Source organism: Copidosoma floridanum, unplaced genomic scaffold (assembly GCF_036245765.1).
Source record: "Copidosoma floridanum isolate Cflo_tuat_1 unplaced genomic scaffold, Cflo_Japanese_pri ptg000027l, whole genome shotgun sequence".
Lineage (NCBI taxonomy): Eukaryota > Metazoa > Arthropoda > Insecta > Hymenoptera > Encyrtidae > Copidosoma > Copidosoma floridanum.
This window is the reverse complement of record NW_028321904.1, coordinates 11,313,476-11,333,489: the sequence shown is the minus strand read 5'-3', so window position 1 is coordinate 11,333,489 and position 20,014 is coordinate 11,313,476. Positions and strand designations below refer to the sequence as shown.

Genomic DNA, 20,014 nt, shown 5'->3' with positions numbered 1-20,014 from the left:
GTTAGGTGTAACTTTTCTGTTAACCAAAAATTTTTTTTTTATCGCCTCATATCTTGGTTCTCGATGCATGGGGAGCATTAGTTCGAATGGACGAGAGGTTGGAAATCGCTTCTACTGCAATGTTACAAAGTGTTATCCGATTATTTTGCTGATGCTATAATTACGCATCACTGCTCTAACTAGTAGGGCCAGTGTATACATAATAATTACGTAAATAATTGTTTAAAAAGAAAAATTTACTTATTTTTTAATACATGAACATAATTATGAGGCGATTTTTATCATAAATAACTCATGACGTTATCATTACAGTAGTAACTTACAAAGTTTTCACGCTAAAACTAACGCGCCGTTGTGCGGCGCTTCAGTTCTTCAGTCATAGACTATGTGCGTGATACACTTGGTAAAACAACGCTGGTGTGCAGACAGATGCAGATTTCAACGTATAGTGAAAGAGTTAATTGACGAGATCAAATGGTGGAAATTTAAGACAAATATTAAAAGCAACTACTGTTGACCATTGAGTTGCGAGACTCATATTTTAGTAACTTTAAAAATTCATGAACACAGGAAAAGTTGTTTCGTAATTCAAAGTTATGGCTTTGGTAATAAAGTTTATAAACTCTTTCAGTCATCAGCTGTAAGTTATACACTTAATGATTTGGTTATCTATTGTTTGAAGTCAGTATTAAATCTTATTGTAACATTTATTATCATACATTTCCAACAATAACTGTTCGGGGTTCCTTGTACTTGCAGCTATATCTATTGATTAAGGATACAGTAGGCTGTTAAGTGTTGAATTATCTTTTAAGTGTTTCTTACATTAGTTTTTCTCCAAATTATTGTAAGAATGGACACTTGTAAGCTCTATATGCTTTGTTTACAATACTCATTTCTCATGAATCTTATAATTTCTCATTTTACATCAATTTATATTGAGGACTCAGGTTTACTATTTAATCCCTCAATTTTTAACTTGATGAAGATTTGAAGTAAGAGAAAGGTTGTTACACTATTCCTTACAAATCTTGAGGTGGCTGAGGTGAGGAAGCATTTACATATTGCAAAATAAATAAATAAATTTTTGAACTCAACTTTCAGTAGCTAGGCCTAATGCTATGCATTTGTATTTACATAAGTTAAACTTACAGGAAGTCTACTGGCAGTACTTACACGGATTTGTTTAGTTTTTTACAATGCTATACCGAGCCCGCAAAACTGTGTGTGTGTGTGCGTGTGTGTAATTAAACTAAGATTTCTAAGGTTAAAGTTATACCAATGTGAAAACATGTTCATGTTTATAGATAGTATGAAGCCTAGCTATACAACGTTGCATTCAAGAATTAGTTTATTTATTTCACAATATGTAAATTTCTTACCTCACGGCTTGAAGAAAATGCTAATACAACCTGTCTTTCCATCTTCAAACATTTTCCAAGTCAAAAATGGTACAGCTAGATTGTAAACTGTTACCACATAGAGTTTTATTCCAAGTAATTCAGATGTTAGTTTATTAAAAACCATTGTACTCATGGGATCTTAATTAATAACTATGATTTTAGCCTTTAATACACTATCCTATACTTGTGGAGGCAATGCTTTAACATACTGTAAGTGAGCTTTACAAGGTAAAGACTAAATTTGTACTAAATTGAAAATAAAAATGTTGAACCTTTTTCTGATTAAAAAATTTTACCGTAGCAGGCTAGGGGTGTAAAGTAAGTCTGCAAAATCCTTAAGGGAGTTGGGTCGCAATTCACTTGTCGATGAAAATTTTTCAAAAAAATTATATGTTGTAAAGAAACATTGCATGGATGTTGTCACCAAATTTAATCACAATAGCTTCTACATATTTCAAAAGAAAAATTCATAAAATTTCCCTATTTCGTCGTCTTTAACATGGGCTCAAATGTTAGTTATCAATAAAGTTGTAGAAAAATACCTATTACGCTTGACACAGCGATGAGAATATTTCAAAAACTGATATGCTATTTATGACAACTTTGCTGATTCACATGCAAAGTTTCAACAATATCGAGTCTGCAGTTATGGAGATATTTGCACCAACATAAACAAATTTGTTTCCAACTCATATGATACATGCATGTAGGAGACAAGGACGCACTGATTATGAGTACACTGTTTGCCGTCAGGCTGACTTTTTACGTGGTATGATATCTTTTCACGAAATCACTTCTAGAAGCTGTTCTACTCAAAATTATGATCTAAAACTTGGTATAGGTCTCAATGAGACTTTGTAATTTAACGTTATACCATTAAAATTTATAATTTTGAAAATTCATAGCACACTTTTATCATTAAAAGTTCATTTTAACAATGCCGTTTACTCCTTATTTTTTATCTTCCACACAAAAAGTATTTAGGCTATTTGATTAATACCATAAGAAATTAAACACGTTAAAAAATATTCTGTAATTTTTTAAAAGTATATCATTTAAACATTAACGAGCTGGCGAGTTGAACACAAATGCATTTTCCGTAATCAAGAGGGCGGATATTTTTAGGCTAGGTTAGCATGGCAGACTAGATAACGGCGCTTTATGCACATACACGTGCTCCCCTTTACCTCCCCGCGAGAGTGACCCAACTTCCCTACGAATGCGACTGTCATGATGCCGCGCCGTTCCGAGTACGTAGTATATTGATATATTTAAATATCTTAGAAGTTATAGCATTTTATGGTGAGACGTAGAGTGTCAAAAATATATATTAAATTATAAGTCAGTGGGTAACGATAACATTAATGGATTGTTATCTACGTTATTTTAACCCATCGAAATAATATCTGAAGTCCACCGAGTTGACCTCGCAAAATCTGTCATTGAGTGGGAAAATTTTCGACCACAATCTTTTTGCAGGATTACATTCTGAACAGGTTCCTCAATGTAAAAGTGCAGGTTGACAGTCGGTACCCAGGTAAAAAATTGTTTAAACTAATTTTTTATGAGCAATTTTATCAAAGTTGTTTTTTTTTTCATCTAAAAAAAATATTTTCAGATTCTTTGGCACGTTTGTAACAAAAAACCAATTGAGATGTATATACCTAAACTTCAGAGTTTTCGAGTAAAAAATTCCCAAACTTTCAAAGAAATGCCTTTTTCTGATTTTTAGAGCTCCACGAGATTGCTAAACAAACATATTTCTACATGTGACAACACACGAACATTAACTAAAAACCTTCCTCTACAATTTTCAAAAAAGAAAATGTTAAAAAATTAAGTGGCAGCATTGTTTTTTGCAATAAACATTCAGGGAGTTTCAGCGTGCGCGCCCGTATTAGTGTATATCTATATACACGTGCTTACAATTCGATGCTTGGCATGTCGTAAACATATACACGTATACACTTACACGGGAGTGCCTGCTATAACGTCCTGAATGTTTGTTGCAATAAACAATCTTGCCACTCAATTTTTCGACATTTTAATTTTTGGAGATTGTAGAGGAAAGTTGATAGTTACAGTTAGTGTGTTGTAACATGTGGAAATGTGTTTGCTTAGCACTCTCGTGGATCTCTGAAAATCGGAAAAAAGGCATTTTTTTTGAAGTTTGGAAATTTTTTACTCGAAAACTCTGACGTTTAGGTATATACATCTCAATTGATTTTATGTTCTAAAGGTGCCAAAGAATTAGTTAAAGAAGTCTGTTACGAATGAAGTCCTGCAAAAAGATTTAGGTCGAAAATTTTTTCCACTCAATGACGGATTTTGCCAGGTCCAGAGCACCCCTCCCTGGCACAATTTTCAGAGCCCTTTGCGATCTGCACCACTTAGGAGGCAAACAAACGGATTTTATACTTATTTAATGGAAAACCAAAAACATTTAATGTAGTTACCATTTTATATGAATTTTAATAATCATGAAATCTAAAGTAGGTGCGTTTAGTGCTTTCGTTTGTTTCGATTATTTCTTCCATACATTAAGTTTTTAATAATTTTATGCAATTCTATGACATAATATTATGATCATACACATTTATTAAAACTAAAGTAGTAGAAAAATAATAGTAACCGTATGGTATTTATTACAAATAGCCCTGTACAAACACGAACAGATATAACACCCCAGTAGTTGATTACTTCTTACACGTATGAAAAACAATAATTTGAGAGTAGCAATTATTAAGGTGGCTCTTTCATGATATGTTTATAAACAAAATAACACGAGACTTTGAGGAATCATTTATTAAGTTTTAGTATACTACCTTTCAAAGTCTTGAAGTAGGCTGACGAATTAATATAAACGCAAGAAAATGATGAATGCAATGTTAATTTTAAATATGTGTTCTTATGGCAACTAAGCGTTCCTTTATTGAAAGTTGTAGCCTAGTTATTTATTTACTGAAAATAATTAAGTAAAAAAATGACACAATAAAGCCTACGTAACATTAAAGATACTTCCATCTCGAAAAGTGTATTTTCACGGACTTTGTCAAAAGATATTAAAAGAAACACAGATATACATTTTTGACTCCTATGTTGAAAGCTGCATGATCTCGTTTCTATAACGAGAACAAGTGGCGGGGCTGACACCTATCACTTTGACTTACCATTCGCTACCGCCAGACAGTTGGCTTCCGAATCCCCTAACGAACTACATACATACATGGATCATTAAACAAAAAATGCGACATTTCATAGAGCCTATGTTTAAAAACAACGGATCAAATTATTTTGAGTCGAAACTTTTTTTAAACAGCGTAAATCACTTTTTCCTAATTGCATTTTTGAGATCGCGTTGAAAAAAATTTTTTGCATAGCCGTAAAGTTGAAAAAACAGGTCGAAATGTCATTATCGCAACGCGGAGCATTTAAAAATTTCATTTTTCATGGCTTCTGGTTCCTAGGCGTTGATTTTTTAATTTTTTTACAACGTAGTATCAACAAATTTAAGATGTTGAGCACCTTGTCTGATAGTTTGGAAAGGAAAAAAATTTGTTTTCAAGTACGGACCGTTTCATTTGTGAAGCCTACTTTTGACACTTTTGAATTGCACACCAGAAATGATTTAATTTGGCCTAGTGATTAATTTTGAGACACTTGGAATTAACCATTTTGTATTCCGGAGTGTATGAGAACACTGTCAATTTTTTTGCAGCCCCAGATTTTCATTTGGCTATTTGTAGTATCATCGAAAACACAGATCATTTTTCCCGGTAAAATAAGTGGTCATTACTGTAATATCCCTAATTTCCGAGGGATTTGAGATCATCGATTAAATGAATAAAGTGTACCAATAGGTATAGGGAGCAGATGTGACAAACAAAATTTTGCAGAAAAATTTCACCTTGGGGCTTTACAAGCGCCTAAAAAGAACTGCTCTTTTTGATTTCTTAAAAAATACACTTAAATTAACATGGGTTTTTAATAAATTATCGTAGAGTTGGGCCCAAAAGTTTCAACCGATTTCGATAAATGATTAACTTCCGTCTGCGTTTGATACAAACCGTCACTTAACGAAGTAAATTATGTTATCAGATAGTTTTAAATATGTGGACGCATGTATAACTATTTTAATTAAATTTTTTATTTAGTTAAATAAATCATAGATAATTTTTGACTAGCTACTATCTGCGACTGAAAGATTATCAAATTTCAAGAAAAAATAATCCATCCGAAGCGTAGCCCCAGACATGCAGCGGTTGCACAAGCTGTTCAAACAGGCCCATACGTTTGCGCGAATAAATGTGAATTTAAATGATTGGCTACCGTCTGGGAATGTTATATTTCTTTTCTTTCACATCTTTTTTTGAGAATAAGCATTATCTCAGAAAAATTAGACCATACCTAACGAATAATAATAATTTGTAACTTATATCAAAAGTCTGAAATGGGTAAATTTAGCACAATAAACTGGTAAAAGTAATTATAATATCAGTCCCAGACGCAACCCGCACCCCCAACGTATATCTGAGCACTTCTAACGTATGAAAAAAATTTATCATTTTTTTCACGATCGCTGCCCGTCTAGGGATAACTGTTTTATATATTGTGTATTATTTAGTACGTAACACATTTGTTCGTAGACGAATACATCGCGTATACATAGTATTATAGAGGTTTTTTAAAAATGTCTAGCGTACTTTATTTTTAAATTATCAACTACCGTCTGGAAAGCATCTATACTTATAATGTCACACGTAAACTGTAGGAAGGCAGTTTCCCAGATTTGTGTCATATGTATAGAACTAGTTTAGAACTGAAAAATTACCAAAATTGTAATAAACAATTTTTGCTGTAAAAAACTATTTACAAAATCTGTTAAAAAATTTGATTACAAAAAATTAGTATAAAGAATATACGATAAAGTATTATAGTATATGAAGCATGAAAACGTGCAGGGAACTACTCTGATTGATTTCCAGGTTCTTCCACAGTTTCATCTAAATCGAAGTTAAAAATTTCATCAAAGTCCTCTTTTTCTTCAGTTTCTTTCTCTTCTTCATTTTCTTCATCCCAGCTATCGTCGTCCTCGTTCATAATAATCGTTTCCTCGTCTTCCAGATCGTATACTGTTAATAAAAAAATTTTTTAAATTACATAACGTGCATTGTTTTCTTTGAAAATCGTAATAATTCTTTCTTAAAACCAAGCGTAGATATTTTTCTTATATTATTGATTTTGTAATAAAATAAACAAATACCTTCATGAGGATCGACGATAATATCACACGAGCTAAGGAACTTCATCACCATCGAACCGATGAAATTCATAGCTTCCATCGCTTGCGAGTTTCCAGCCGTGATCCGTGTGATTTAATTGCGTAATCTTTGCTTTATGCGTATTTGCCCATATAGCTGCAATATATTTTGTGTGCAGAATGTGTTGATGGAGCTTTCTACTACACGGTGGAATTAAAGAAGCATCGAAATTTTTTGCCTTTATTGTGAAACTTTCATAATTCGTGAAAGTGCCATAACTTCTCCTAAATAATTGTAATCGCGCTTCTTCTACAGTCTCTGTAATGAATTTAAATATTTTTAACGCTCAATAACAGTAATTTTTTATTAAAATTGAAAACAAGCTCACTCTTTTTAGCCCTCCTATACAGAGCTGGGTTCAAATCACATCCTGTTAAAGTGTGGAAGGCTGGAAGAGCTTTGCTAAGTTGGGCACCCAATACTTTGTACAGTTTCGAGACGTTTATGTAGTGCTGATTGATGCCTGTACCAAAATCAATGCACACTTTCATTTTTTCATCAAACATGTGCATGTTTCCCAAGCAAATGATAAGTATGTCGGTATCTGAGCATCGAATCGACACGGTATTGATATTGTGTAATTGTGCTAAAAAAAGGCAATTTTTGTAGGGGCCTCCTCGTGACCCTCACATCTCAAATGCAGCTTGTGCTGTATACTAACGCATCCACCATCACAATAATATTTGTAGTATTTGTCGTACATTAAGTAAATTTCTCTATCACCAATAATATCACAGCTTTCCCCTTATCCCCAATAATCAATTAAAGAGCAGCTTTGAATTTCATGTTTTTTAGTTCTCCATAAAAATCGGATGGGCGGACTTGATCTGGACCTGGTGATAATAAAACATTTTTTTTAAAACGAAATGAGAAATATTTTTTAATATTTATATAAATATGAAAGACATACCGAGGAGACGTGAAAAATGGTAAGAAAATTGATGTAAAAAAAAAAATGAAGCTGGCATATGCTCGTATGGGAAACAGGAAAACCACCGTATTCGTAAGGACATATTTTTTTACGTATCTACATCTATATGTGAGACTAGAACGGAACTACGCAGATTTTTTGATTTTGATAAATTACTGATACCGTCACGAAGCACAACCCCTATATATTTTTATTTTAAGTCAACATTAAAAACCATTTTATTATAATACACAATCATTCTTTTCCTTTTAGATCTGTTGAAAAACACATTTTTGTAATTGAGAAATTTTTTCAAAATCAGCCCATAGGCACATAGGATCGATACATGATTATTGATTTGTTATTAATGTATAAGTTCGATTAATTAATCTTATGTAGCCTAGATACGTAGTAATAAAAAAAAATTGTTTGTCGTTGCAAGAAGCATAAGGACTTTTAATACAATTATTTTTTATAGAGAATAACATTGAGGAAGGGTTCAGTGTTTTTATTGTATTAGTTATCATTACTAACTGAGCTGTGGGGATTTCTGCTCTTCTGTACTCAGTGCGCAGTGCGATAAACGATGCGTAGCATGGCTGGAAATAGTACCCCACGCTATCGTTTGACTCTTTCGAAAGACTTGCTTCTTGATGCTGCAACTCATGACGTTGCCGAATCTTCAGTACTTCCGCACATTTATGCAGTGTCGCTTTTGTGAAGCGTTTCACGCCACCTTTTTTGACACACAAAAAACACTCCAACCTTCTTTCCGGACTTTCATCGCCCTCGTCGTCACTTTCACTTGCCATCTTTAATTCGATTTCGCAGTACGTTGCGTGTGAAGGCCATAAGACAACAACGACACTATCTGTACATTTTGAATTTCGAATATTTTGATACGTAGAAAACAAACGTTCGAGAAAGTACTTTACTCGATGTAACTATATTCGTGAACAGAGAAATGCCAAAATGTTGTTATTAATTGCAAAAGTATTACAAATTGCGTGATTTGCTATTGTCAGTTATACTAAAAGTCCTTTAACTTGTGAACCCCGCAAATCCGATAGTTGGTAATTATGCGCTGCTATTTAAAATTATACAATTAAAAAACTAAATTTATAATCTCACGGTTTACGACTAGTTACCTCTAGTATAGTACAGTACTGCCGTCATAGAGTCACCCAGACGACGAAGACTGTACGCCTTTCAAATTATATGCAATGGCTTGCAAAATAGATTTTCACATTACTAGGGTGCTTCGCCCCCTGCGTGTTCTGCGCGCCAACCCCTGAACTTTTTTGATTATATGTTTATATTCATATGTATTAAACAATTATTTATTCTAAATAAAATGATCAAAATTATATCTAAATAGAATGATCAAACTATCTCCTACATGTAGCCAGGCGCTTGTTATACTAAATCTCATACTTATGTACATTCAAACGTACGGCCTTTGATCCTTCACGGCCAATCAGATCACGAGGTATTATGTGGACAGTCACGTGTAACTGATTCGTTTAGAAGGGATACATAAAAATACAAATAATAATCATCTGAAAATTTCATTATTATCTATTTTTAACAAAAACACTCGCATTAAACAAAATCTCAGACGGTTGTCTGTAATTACAAAATGTTTATTATAAAGTACAACTTTTTTTATTAAGTATTTATTTATTAAAAAACACTTGTATACAAGCTCTGCGTCTGGGAATTGTTTGATCACTGTATTCGTATCATTAAGTTTTTTTGAAATGTACTCAAAAAGGTAGCCACTCGTAAGTAAGTAAAAATTATTATTATTCGTATCACGGAGAAAAATAAATAAAAATCCTAGGTATCGTCTAATTTTTCTGAGATAATGCTTATTCTCAACAAAAAATGTAAAAGAAAAGAAATATAACATTCCGAGATGGTAGCCAATCATTTAAATTCACATTTATTCGTGCAAACGTATGGGCCTGTCTGAACAGCTTGTGCAACCGCTGCGCGTCTGGGGATACGCTTCGGATGGATTATTTTTTCTTGAAATTTGATAATATTTCAGTCGCAGACAGTAGCTAGTCAAAAATTATCTATGATTTATTTAACCAAATAAAAAATTTAATTAAAATAGTTATACATGCGTGCACATATTTAAAACTATCTGATAACATAATTTACTTCGTTAAGTGACGATTTGTATCAAACGTAGACGGAAGTCAATCATTCATCAAAATTGGTCACCTGCCACTAGTCTATAGTTTCGACACTGCATAACTTAAAAAAAAAAATTAGAAAAATCTGAACTTTTAATTTTAAAAATCTCAATTAGGGCGTGAAAACATTTCAGTTTTTATGAGCAGACCATATATGTATGTGATTTTGTAATTGGGACGTACTAAAATTGTCCAAGCATTGAAGGAAAATATCAGGAAACGAAACGGTAGTTTATTAGTAAACTGTATGTTTTACATTTAACAAAATTAAACGAAAATCGTCGTACTGTGAAGCGTATAAAAACAAACCTTATCTTGTAGACAAACTTTATCTCATATATTATTTGCTGGGATCATTCTCTTGAGACTTAATTGTTTGAACTACAAATATTTCACCCTGTATCGAATTGAGACTGCTCTGCAGGAGACAACTCATCAATTTGGTCATACGACGGTTGTATGGTCCACTCGCAAGTAAACTACTTATGACTAAAATTGAATTTCATTTGAGGAAAGTCACGTATCAAGATTTCGCAGCTTTTAAATTAAACACATCAATCTCTAATAATTTAAACTTAGCGTTTTAAACCAAAGGAAAATATATTTTGAATTAGTTGTTAACAAATAAACGTGTTGATCACGAGTGATCTTCGTATCGGTCAAAATAAACGATTAGACTTCCGAGGAAAAAACACGGAGGCCAAGCGCAAAGAGAAACAATAGATAAATACGTTCGGATGTACAAGGTCTCATCATCATCGTCATCATTATGATCATGAAGTCATTAGAACTATTAACATCATCGTCATCATCATTATTACATTATTATCATCATTATCATTATTATCCTCATCAACATTATCATCATTATAGGAGAAAAATTTAGAATACAATTTCATTGAGCCTAAAAAAAAGAGACTCTCCGTCTGTACCACTCAGCTGTCACTGGGTCTGCCAAACAGTTGGTATATTAAACCAGTGGGGCTTTACTACTCGCTCGCCTTAATTAACTCGAGAACGAGTTGAACAGCTTTATGGCTCAGATGGGATAATTACTCACACCTTATTACTGGTAATTAAGCGGGATAATGTAATGAGTCCAAGGCTCCTTAGGTCACTCCAAGAACCTTTCTGCTCCCTTTCGTGATTATAAACTGCCTTTTACGTTCACTTGATCCGACTTATCACCTCGGTACTCCCAGATACTTGAATTTCGCAACTTTATCTCCCAAAACTATATTGCGCAAGAGCCCCATATTTAAACTTTGTGCCCAACCGCCCGAGTTGGATTTCCCCCGAAAAATCACTTTTTCATACATAAACAAGATGAAAGCACTACAATACTTACATGTACAATGTTTCTGGTACATACCTTCAAGCGAGACCTCGCAAAGCATATGCAAGCATCAACTGCTGTTACATTTCTATGAACTTTTATATCGAATATTATGATCTAAAATTTTGAATCAGTACTTGATTTCACTTAATAAACAATATTAGTCATTTAATATTTAAGTAGTATTAAAAAATATTAACTTGAAAGTCGCTTTTTGACTCGAGAGTCACGAAAGAACCACTTAAGAAATAGTTTTAAAGATGTTATTATTTGAAGTTTTAAGGGTATTCAATAATTATCTTTACACATCAAATAGTTGTTTTTCAGTCCGTATGAAAAAAAAAGAAAAGATTGAAGACAGGCAGATTTTCAAAGGAAAAAAAACAATGAATAATTTTATAACAATTGAAATAAGTTATTATCACTGAAATTAATTATGTTAAGTGAAGAGACTACTATGTTAATTTTTTTTCTTCTTAAGATAGAGCATTAAAATACGTAGTTGTTGCAACACTTTAACGTGTCAAAACAAACTCTCACCACCTGGAGTAAGAGCCTGCTTTGGTGGGGCTAAAGTGTTGCATGTTAGTGTTCTAATGATTATATTTTATATTTAATAATGGTACAATAGGTAGAAAGATTGTAGAAAAAAACTATACCTGACATACCAAGAAAGAAAAAAAGAGACAGAGGTTACGATGAGTACAGAGTCCAGTAAGCTAATAGGAAAAAGAGGGTGAGCAAAAGAAAAAAAAGCGAGTGGTGCTACTGTTGGTTAACTGGAGAGAGGGTATAAGGGCTGAAGGCGCAATTTTCAGTGACTCTTAGACACTTCCAACACACTCCCTCTTATAACCATTTTATTGATTAAAAAATCTAGAAATCACTGGCTTGGCGAATTTGGCGAGAGAACGCCTGTAAATAAATTTTAAATATGCCAAAAATGTGGAATCGTTTGCAAAGTTTGCAAAACGTAACAAAAAAATTCTCGGATTTTGATTTTTTTATAATTAAAGAAAAACTTTTTTTGCGGCGAGAGTCATAAAAAATTGGACTTTTTCAGCTTTTACACATTTTGCAACCATGAAATATACACAGATCGTTTGCAAATATTTTGCCAAGTTAAAGTTAGTGAAAATGTATACATTAGAGCGACCGCAATGTTAATAATGGTTTTTATTGATATTGAACAAAATTTTTTTATCTCTTACCGTTTTTTCTTTGCCCATTATTACTCCTTTCATACCAATAGTAAAACTTTCGTTCAAAAACTTTATTAAATAATCAATAAAAACATGATCAAGCTAGAGACGATAACTAAAAAATTATTTTTTAAGCAGAAATTTTACAAAAAGATTTGTATTATAACACTTAATCAGTAATTATTAAGTAAGGTATTAAAAAAAATGAATACATGGCGATTCAAGCATTCAAAAAAAATTGTTTATTCGTGCAAAATCAACATTCGGGTCACTAATGACGATCACTGAGCTGAAAATTTGTCATAAGGTCTTACATGAGATCATGCGTAATTTCTTATGTAATTTTTTACAAATGTTCTTATGTAAGTTCTCATATAAGTTCTTTTAACAGAACTTGTGTCAGAACTTGTACACGATCTTACATTTGCTTATCAACCAAGAACTTACACAAGATCTTCTGTAATTTCTTTTGTAAGTTCGTGTATTAGTCGTTTAAATGTATTTAATTACTATCTACATACATACACAGTGAATTTAAAAATTTTTTCTGCATAAAAACTGTTAGAGTAGCTAATATAAATTAGTAAATACCAAGAAAAAGCATCTCCTACCTCCACTACGGGGATTTGAACCTGGTCCGAAGAATCTCTAGTCAAGTGTCTTACCCACTTGGACAGAGTGGATATGATCTATGGAAAAGAATTTACGTCCTCGTAAGGTACTTCTAGAACTAATTTTAATTTTTTTATTTTGTAGATAACATTTACCACCTTGGTTTTGAGTTTGATAATGCGTTTCTCCACAATAAATCTAGTAATTGATTTCACAACTACTTTTCGTTCACGGATTTTATTTGTACTTCACTTATACTTTTTATTCTTAGGGAAAAATAATCTATTTTTAAAAGTGTAATAAATTTATAGTAATTGCTACAACAAAGTTGGGGATTAACTTTTTCTCTTAAATACTTAAATGTTGGTATCGGAAACCAGCAGTAAAAATAATTTTACTCTTATTTATGCATTACTCAAAAAATTATATCAATTGTTAAAATGAGATAAAGTTTTTTAAAAAAGTATTTGATTTAAATAAAAAGTGGAAGAACGTTTCTTAACTTGTATCAGAGATTGTAAAAAGCAATAACTTGAGGATTTAATAACATCGATGTTAGTATCAGGTATACCTTATGAGGACGTCAATTCTTTCCCATGTATCGAATCTACTCTGGCCAAGTCGATAAGACACTTGCCTAGAGATTCTCTGGACTAGGTTCAAATCCCCTGAGTGGAGGTAGGAGATGCTTTTTTTTGGTGTTTACTAATTTATATTAGCTATTCTAACAGCTTTTATGCAGAAAAAATTTTTTAATTCACCATGTATGTTTCTAGATAGTAATTAACTACGTTTAGACGATTGATACACGAACTTTTATAAGAACTTACATAAGAAATTACATAAGATCTTCTGTAAGTTCTTGGTTGATGAGCAAATGAAAGTTTGTGTATAAGTTCTGACACAAGTTCTGTTAAAAGAACTTATATGATAACTTACAGAAGAATATATGGGGAGAATCACGTTAACTGTCCCAGCGCCGCGGTGGACGGCCCGCGCGGGAGTCAAACACGACGTTTTCAACTCGTCGTTTCGGTGTCAAAACTTTGATAAAAAAATTATCTAAAAACATCTTCTTACTTATTTTTTTCCAGGTTTCCAGTGGTGGCATCAGTTTTTCGAAAATTTGCTCCCATAACCTCGAAAAATGCACTTGTTTGAAAAACACGTTTTATCTCCATGATCATCAAGTTTTGGAATTTGTTTGATAGTCTAGATCAAAAGATAAGACATTTTTACGTAGATATCGACAATAAAAAAAGAGGAGTTTTTCGTTTTTATAACGTATTTAAACGACGAACGAGACGATGGGAGCCGCGGCGGCTGGGCCATGCGCAGCAGGAGCGTTCCGTCTGCTACCGTCTCTCTGACTGGATGTAAACAAATACACCTAACCGTGACGGTTTGCACTTCGCAAAAAGTTTCGATTGATTAATTAAATATTAGTATTTATTATTTTTATGACTTGAGGTTGTGCTATTGTAAGTCGAAGTTTTCGTAGGTTTTACTGCAAAGAAACGAAGTTTTTTTTAGTAGCAAATCTGACTACGATGAAACTTCCTTGAGATTAAAAGACGAAATTTCCAGTGCGAAACTGATTCCAGGGACACTGAATTATCATGCGTTTATCCCCATTAAGGATAACAAATTAATGTTGAAGAAAACTTCTTTGAGTAACCAGTATGAAATTTTTCCGAAACTGAAAGAACGTAAAACAAGTGTCACTTCGATTACCATGCCTAAAAAGAAAAAGAGAACGAAGTAAAACAAATTTGTTTTTATTTTTTGCTTTATTTGTGTAAATATCTAATATTTAATCAATATTAATCATTATTTATTTCTTTATTATAAAATTGTTGTATATATAAATAAATTTTATCAAAACATTTATTATTTATCCATTTTAAGCCCTGGTTAACTAATTGTTGTTTACATCGCCACTACTACATTATATATATTATATAGCCAAACAGACTCAACGTAGCAGACGACACACGGCGGACGCGCTGCTGCCGTGCGTGGCCCGGCCGCCATGGCTCGCATCGTCTCGTTCGTCGTTTAAATACGTTATAAAAACGAAAAACCCCTCTTTTTTTATTGTCGATATCTACTTAAAAATGTCTCATCTTTCGATCTAGACTATCAAAAAAATTTCAAAAGTAGAAGATCATGGAGATAAAACGTGTTTTTAAACAAGTGCATTTTTCGAGGTTATGGGAGCAAATTTTCGAAAAACTGATGCCACCACTGGAAAGCTGAGGAAAAAATACGTAAGAATATGTTTTTAGATGATTTTTTTATCAAAGTTTTGACACCGAAACGACGAGTTGAAAACGTCGTGTTTGACGCCCGCGCGGGCCGTCCACCGCGGCGCTGGGACAGTTGACGTGATTCTCCCCATATGTAAGAAATTACATAAGGAATCACGCAAGAACTTATGTAAGACCTTATGACAAATTTTCAGCTGGGCAGGTTCGTTGCCCTGAAAAATAAGAAAAATGTAAATTCTGACTCTAGAATTTTGTTATCAATTTTTATATACGACTGTGACTTTCCCCCCTTCCTTGTATTCCTACTATTTTCCATATTCAGATTTAAGCCGCTCAAACAGCTCGTTTTTATGCAACCCATAAACAAGTTAACTTACAGTTTAGAGTTATAGCTATGGTTACTGCACAATATTTTTAAAATTTGGCCCACCGCCTACGGCAATCATATTAATAAACTATTATACAAAAGTGAGTCATATTTATAATGCGGAATTTCCACGGTTTCTATCATTTCATAACTATGAGAAATTTAGACACACACTAATTTGGTGTTATTAACAAAAAAAATTGACGCACCAAGAACTTTATAGATAGTAATGAAAATTTTCAATATTACTAAATTAATAGATGTTTAAGACCAAATATCATGTACTTTTATGTAGGTATATTGTTAGTATGTATACAGCCCATGTATTTGCCTCCTGGGCGGGGTGAAAAAATAAACGAGCAAGTCATGAAATCTTACAGAAATTCTCCTAATATACTAAAAAATTGATTTTTAGAAGCGAATGATTTTTTTTAAACGTATATACAAATATTTCACTTTCTCCCCGCACCCTCGCATCCCCGTCGCAAAACAAGGGAAAATTTGATTACTGTCAATAATATTTAGTATAGCAGCTAGAAGGGTTTTCGTAGCCAATTGACTTCCAGGAGAACGAATAACCATTATCGATGAATATTTGCCCTCAGAATCCGAATCTGAAACTCGTTTTTTCGTAAAATTGTTCAAAAAATTTCAAAGCCTTTCCGCTCATAACTCGGCTTCCCCTTAAGATATGAAGCTTCATACCTCTTACTTTAAACCCTGAAATTCAAAGCTTTGAAATGAATTATAGTAGTAGCCTAAAATGACGTTCAGAAAAATGTTTGATCACTTTGAAGTAATATTGTTCCAAGAAAATGAGCTAAGTAATTTGTTTTTAAGCACTTTTGACATAGATACATAAAGAATATTATTACAATTAACTTTCACAGTTGTAGTACGATTAAAAATGAACAATTTTCGACTTGAAGAATGTATATGAGCTAATTTTCTTCGGAGATATGACAATTTTAAGGCGTGCGTATGGTGCGCACGCGGTAGGTGCTCCACGCGGTTACATGAGGCTCGAGAGGATTGCGAACTAAAAATGTCTCGAGCTGTTTTTTTAAATTTAATATATTGAGCTTCATGGCCAAATACATAAGTATAAATGATAAATACATACCGTGATGATTAAAAAACTACTCAATATGTAAAAAAAAAAATTTTTTTTTTATTTCATATATTTTTTTGTGTACTTACTAATTTTGATTAAATTGTACGACAAGTTGTATTATAATAATCATTTAATATAACAAAGCCTTCAAAGTAGAAAATTAAATCTGAAATGTTACTATTTTAATTCGTTTAACATTAAATTATATATTTTAAATCCTCAGAACTTAAGGTAGATTTAAATCAAGAAAATCTAGTCTTGCCTAAAAAAAATCGTAATCTGTTACCGCCAATAACATAACTTCAACCAAATTGCAATTGTAAAATATGCAAGACTAAACGGTGCAACTTATACATGCTAAAAAATTCACAATGTAGAAAAAAGTGACTTAATAATATAAAATTGTTCCACGCATTGAGTTGTTATGTTTAAAATTAATCTTAATTATATTACACATTAAAATACATTTATTATTTGTACTTATATATTTAGCCATACAACTCAATATATTAAATTTAAAAAAACAGCCGAAGACATTTCCAGTTAGCCGCCCTCTCGAGCTTCATGTAACCGTGTGGAGCAGCTACTAGGTGCGCACCATACGCACGCCTTAAAATTGTTATATCTCCGAGGAAAATTTGCTTAAATACATCCTCGGAGTCGGAAAGTGTTCGTTTTTATTCGTACTACATCTGCGAAAATTCATTAAAATATTTTTTATGTATCTATGGTAAAAGTGCTTATAAACAAATTACTTAGCTCATTTTCTTGAAAAAAAAAAAATTATTTTAAAGTGATTAAACATTTTTCTGAACGTCATTTTGGGCTGCTACTATAATTCATTTTAAAGCTCTGAATTTCAGGTTTAAAATGAGAGGTGTTAAAGCGTCAAATTTTAAGGAGGTTTGGAAGTGTCATTCAGATAGGCGAGGAACGGGGAGTCCCCCCTGCCCGCGCATCTGGGCCCCCTTTACCGTGCACCTCCTCTTGCACTCTACAAACTTGAGCTGTGCGACTGTAACTGTTTATATTTTTGAAAAATGCCTGGCGAGTCATGATTTTTTTTGTTAAGAATTGTCCTTTTGTACTAAAGTATTTATAAAAACGTTTTTTTTTTACTCCAACACAGTTAGAATATACCTTAATTTTAACTAAAAGGCAAACCTAACCTTTCTCTCTCATAAAAGACCGTGTTAAACTGTCAATATTTCATAATTTTTTTCTCAAAAATTTCCCCTAGTAAAGAATCTGAAAACATTCATGTGCACTCCCTAACATGCTCAAATATAAAAATTTTTTTTTTGACGTTTCTCCATTTTAAAATTTTCTCGTAAACCTTCTTAAAGAGAAGCCGAGTTATTAGCGTAAAGGCTTTGAAAACGGCCATTCTTCAAATTTTCGCACTAAATTTGCAATATATCTGGCTCTAATCAACATTTTAAAAAAATTCTTATTTGGGCACATTTCTGGAAAGTTTAGTTATCGAACTGTTTAGTTATTACATTTAAGAATGCTTCCTACTGTTATCAATCGCGTTATAAACATTTAAATTGTTAATAACAATTCTTTAAACCTTTTTAAAAAAAAAACGAGTTTCAGATTCGGATTCTGCGGGCAAAAGAGCATCGATAATGATTACTCGTTCTCGTGGAAGTCCATCAACTACGAAAACCCCCTAGCCCCCCCGCACAATTTCCAAATTCCTCACAACCTCTCGCAGCTTCCTTGTAGTCCCCTCAAAATAATAGAAAATTATGTTAATTTCACCGTTATTTTGAGCCGTTAAAAATCTCCCTTATTTTTTTGCAAGCCCCCCACATTACTTCTGCACATTTTTAAGTACCCCCCGCTGACCCTCAACCACCCCTCACGGCCCCCTTACTATATGTTACCGATCCAGCACCTCTTGCAATATGAGGGATACTTCTACAGATTTGTAGCAACTCAGTCTATAGTACATTGCTAGGCTATTGTGTACACAAACTGAAAATAAGCTGAAACTAGCTGAAGCTATCAATGGCAAGAGACAGCTCCTTCAGTTTACGGTTAACGAGCTTTTAGCTATACATAGTTATCTAGTTTTTTTACACCGCCCAGGAAGCAAATAGATCGATTTTATACTAAGTAACAACGACTACAAAAAACATCAAATAAAGTTATTACTTTATACAACTATAGATAAGTATAAAATCTGAGGCGCGTTGACTTTTTTTTTGTGTGTAGTATTTCTTTCTTACATTGAGTTTTTAATTAATACGTATAATCGTATGACATGATATGGTCACAAATATTTAGTGAAAGACAAGTAGTAAAAAAATAATAAAAACTGTGGTAGTCATCGCCAGTAGCCTTACAAAACTACTGTTACGTTGGTGAGACGTACTATTCGAGTTTAAGCTTTCGCTTAATAACTCGGGACACACGCTGGGCACGTTAGTGGGGCGCGGAGCTAAAGGGACAGTTCTATCTAACGACGTGATATTTGCAAAGGGGCTATGACTGTTGGAACACAACTTGAAGCAATCAGCATGAAAAGAATGTACCGATGCATTTATTTAGCGCGTGGTGTGCCTAAAGTTTGTGGGTTTTATCCAGGGCGATATACTCAAGGGTATCTCGTTCGCAATCTAGACGACGACAGCACCGTTACCGAAAAAGAGGTTTGTTTCTCGCGACCGGACTCTGATGTATTAATACTGTCGTGAGTACCGACTTTTGCTTTAATTCTGTTGGTTCTGTGGCTTTAATTCTGTGGATAGTGGCGTGCACGAAAAATAACTGATCAATTTTTAAGGATCCACAGGTACCAATATCGTGGCGTATATTGGTGCACGCGTAAACAATTCTAGATAATTTTCAAGAATCCTTGAGTACCAATACCGTAGCGGATATAGGTGCACGCGTATACAACTTCAAATAATTTTCAAGGATCTTTGGGTACCAATATCGTAGCGGATATTGGTGCACGCGTAAACAACTTTAAATAATTTTCAAGATTCCGGCTGAAAAGGGGTTAAGACGAAAAGAAAAAATACTAGAAAATTATAACATTCACACTTACTTTTATTTGAATATAACTGAAGTATACGGCGAACCAGTACGAGCCGAGGTAAGTAAAGAGATTTTTGCTACGTGCTCGTGGAGGACTGAGTGATAGCAGAGGCGGACTCTTACTATTTAGTCAACCGTTCGAGGGTGAAAAACAAAAATTAACTAGTGATTTGCTAGTATATATCGGTGCCCTCCGGTGAATTTGGAAATTCAAAGTGATCAGT

General features: G+C 33.1%; 1 protein-coding gene across 1 annotated transcript in view; it reads left to right on the top strand.

The window, feature by feature from the left end:
* Positions 1-430: 430 nt before the first annotated feature.
* Positions 431-20,014, top strand: part of BI-1 (Bax Inhibitor-1) — a 173,887-nt gene continuing 154,303 nt past the window's right edge. The window contains exon 1 of the mRNA XM_089595680.1: positions 431-640. Within this exon, the coding sequence (XP_089451806.1) occupies positions 597-640 (44 nt within the window). The 5' untranslated portion in view covers positions 431-596. The remainder of the gene's footprint in view (positions 641-20,014) is intronic.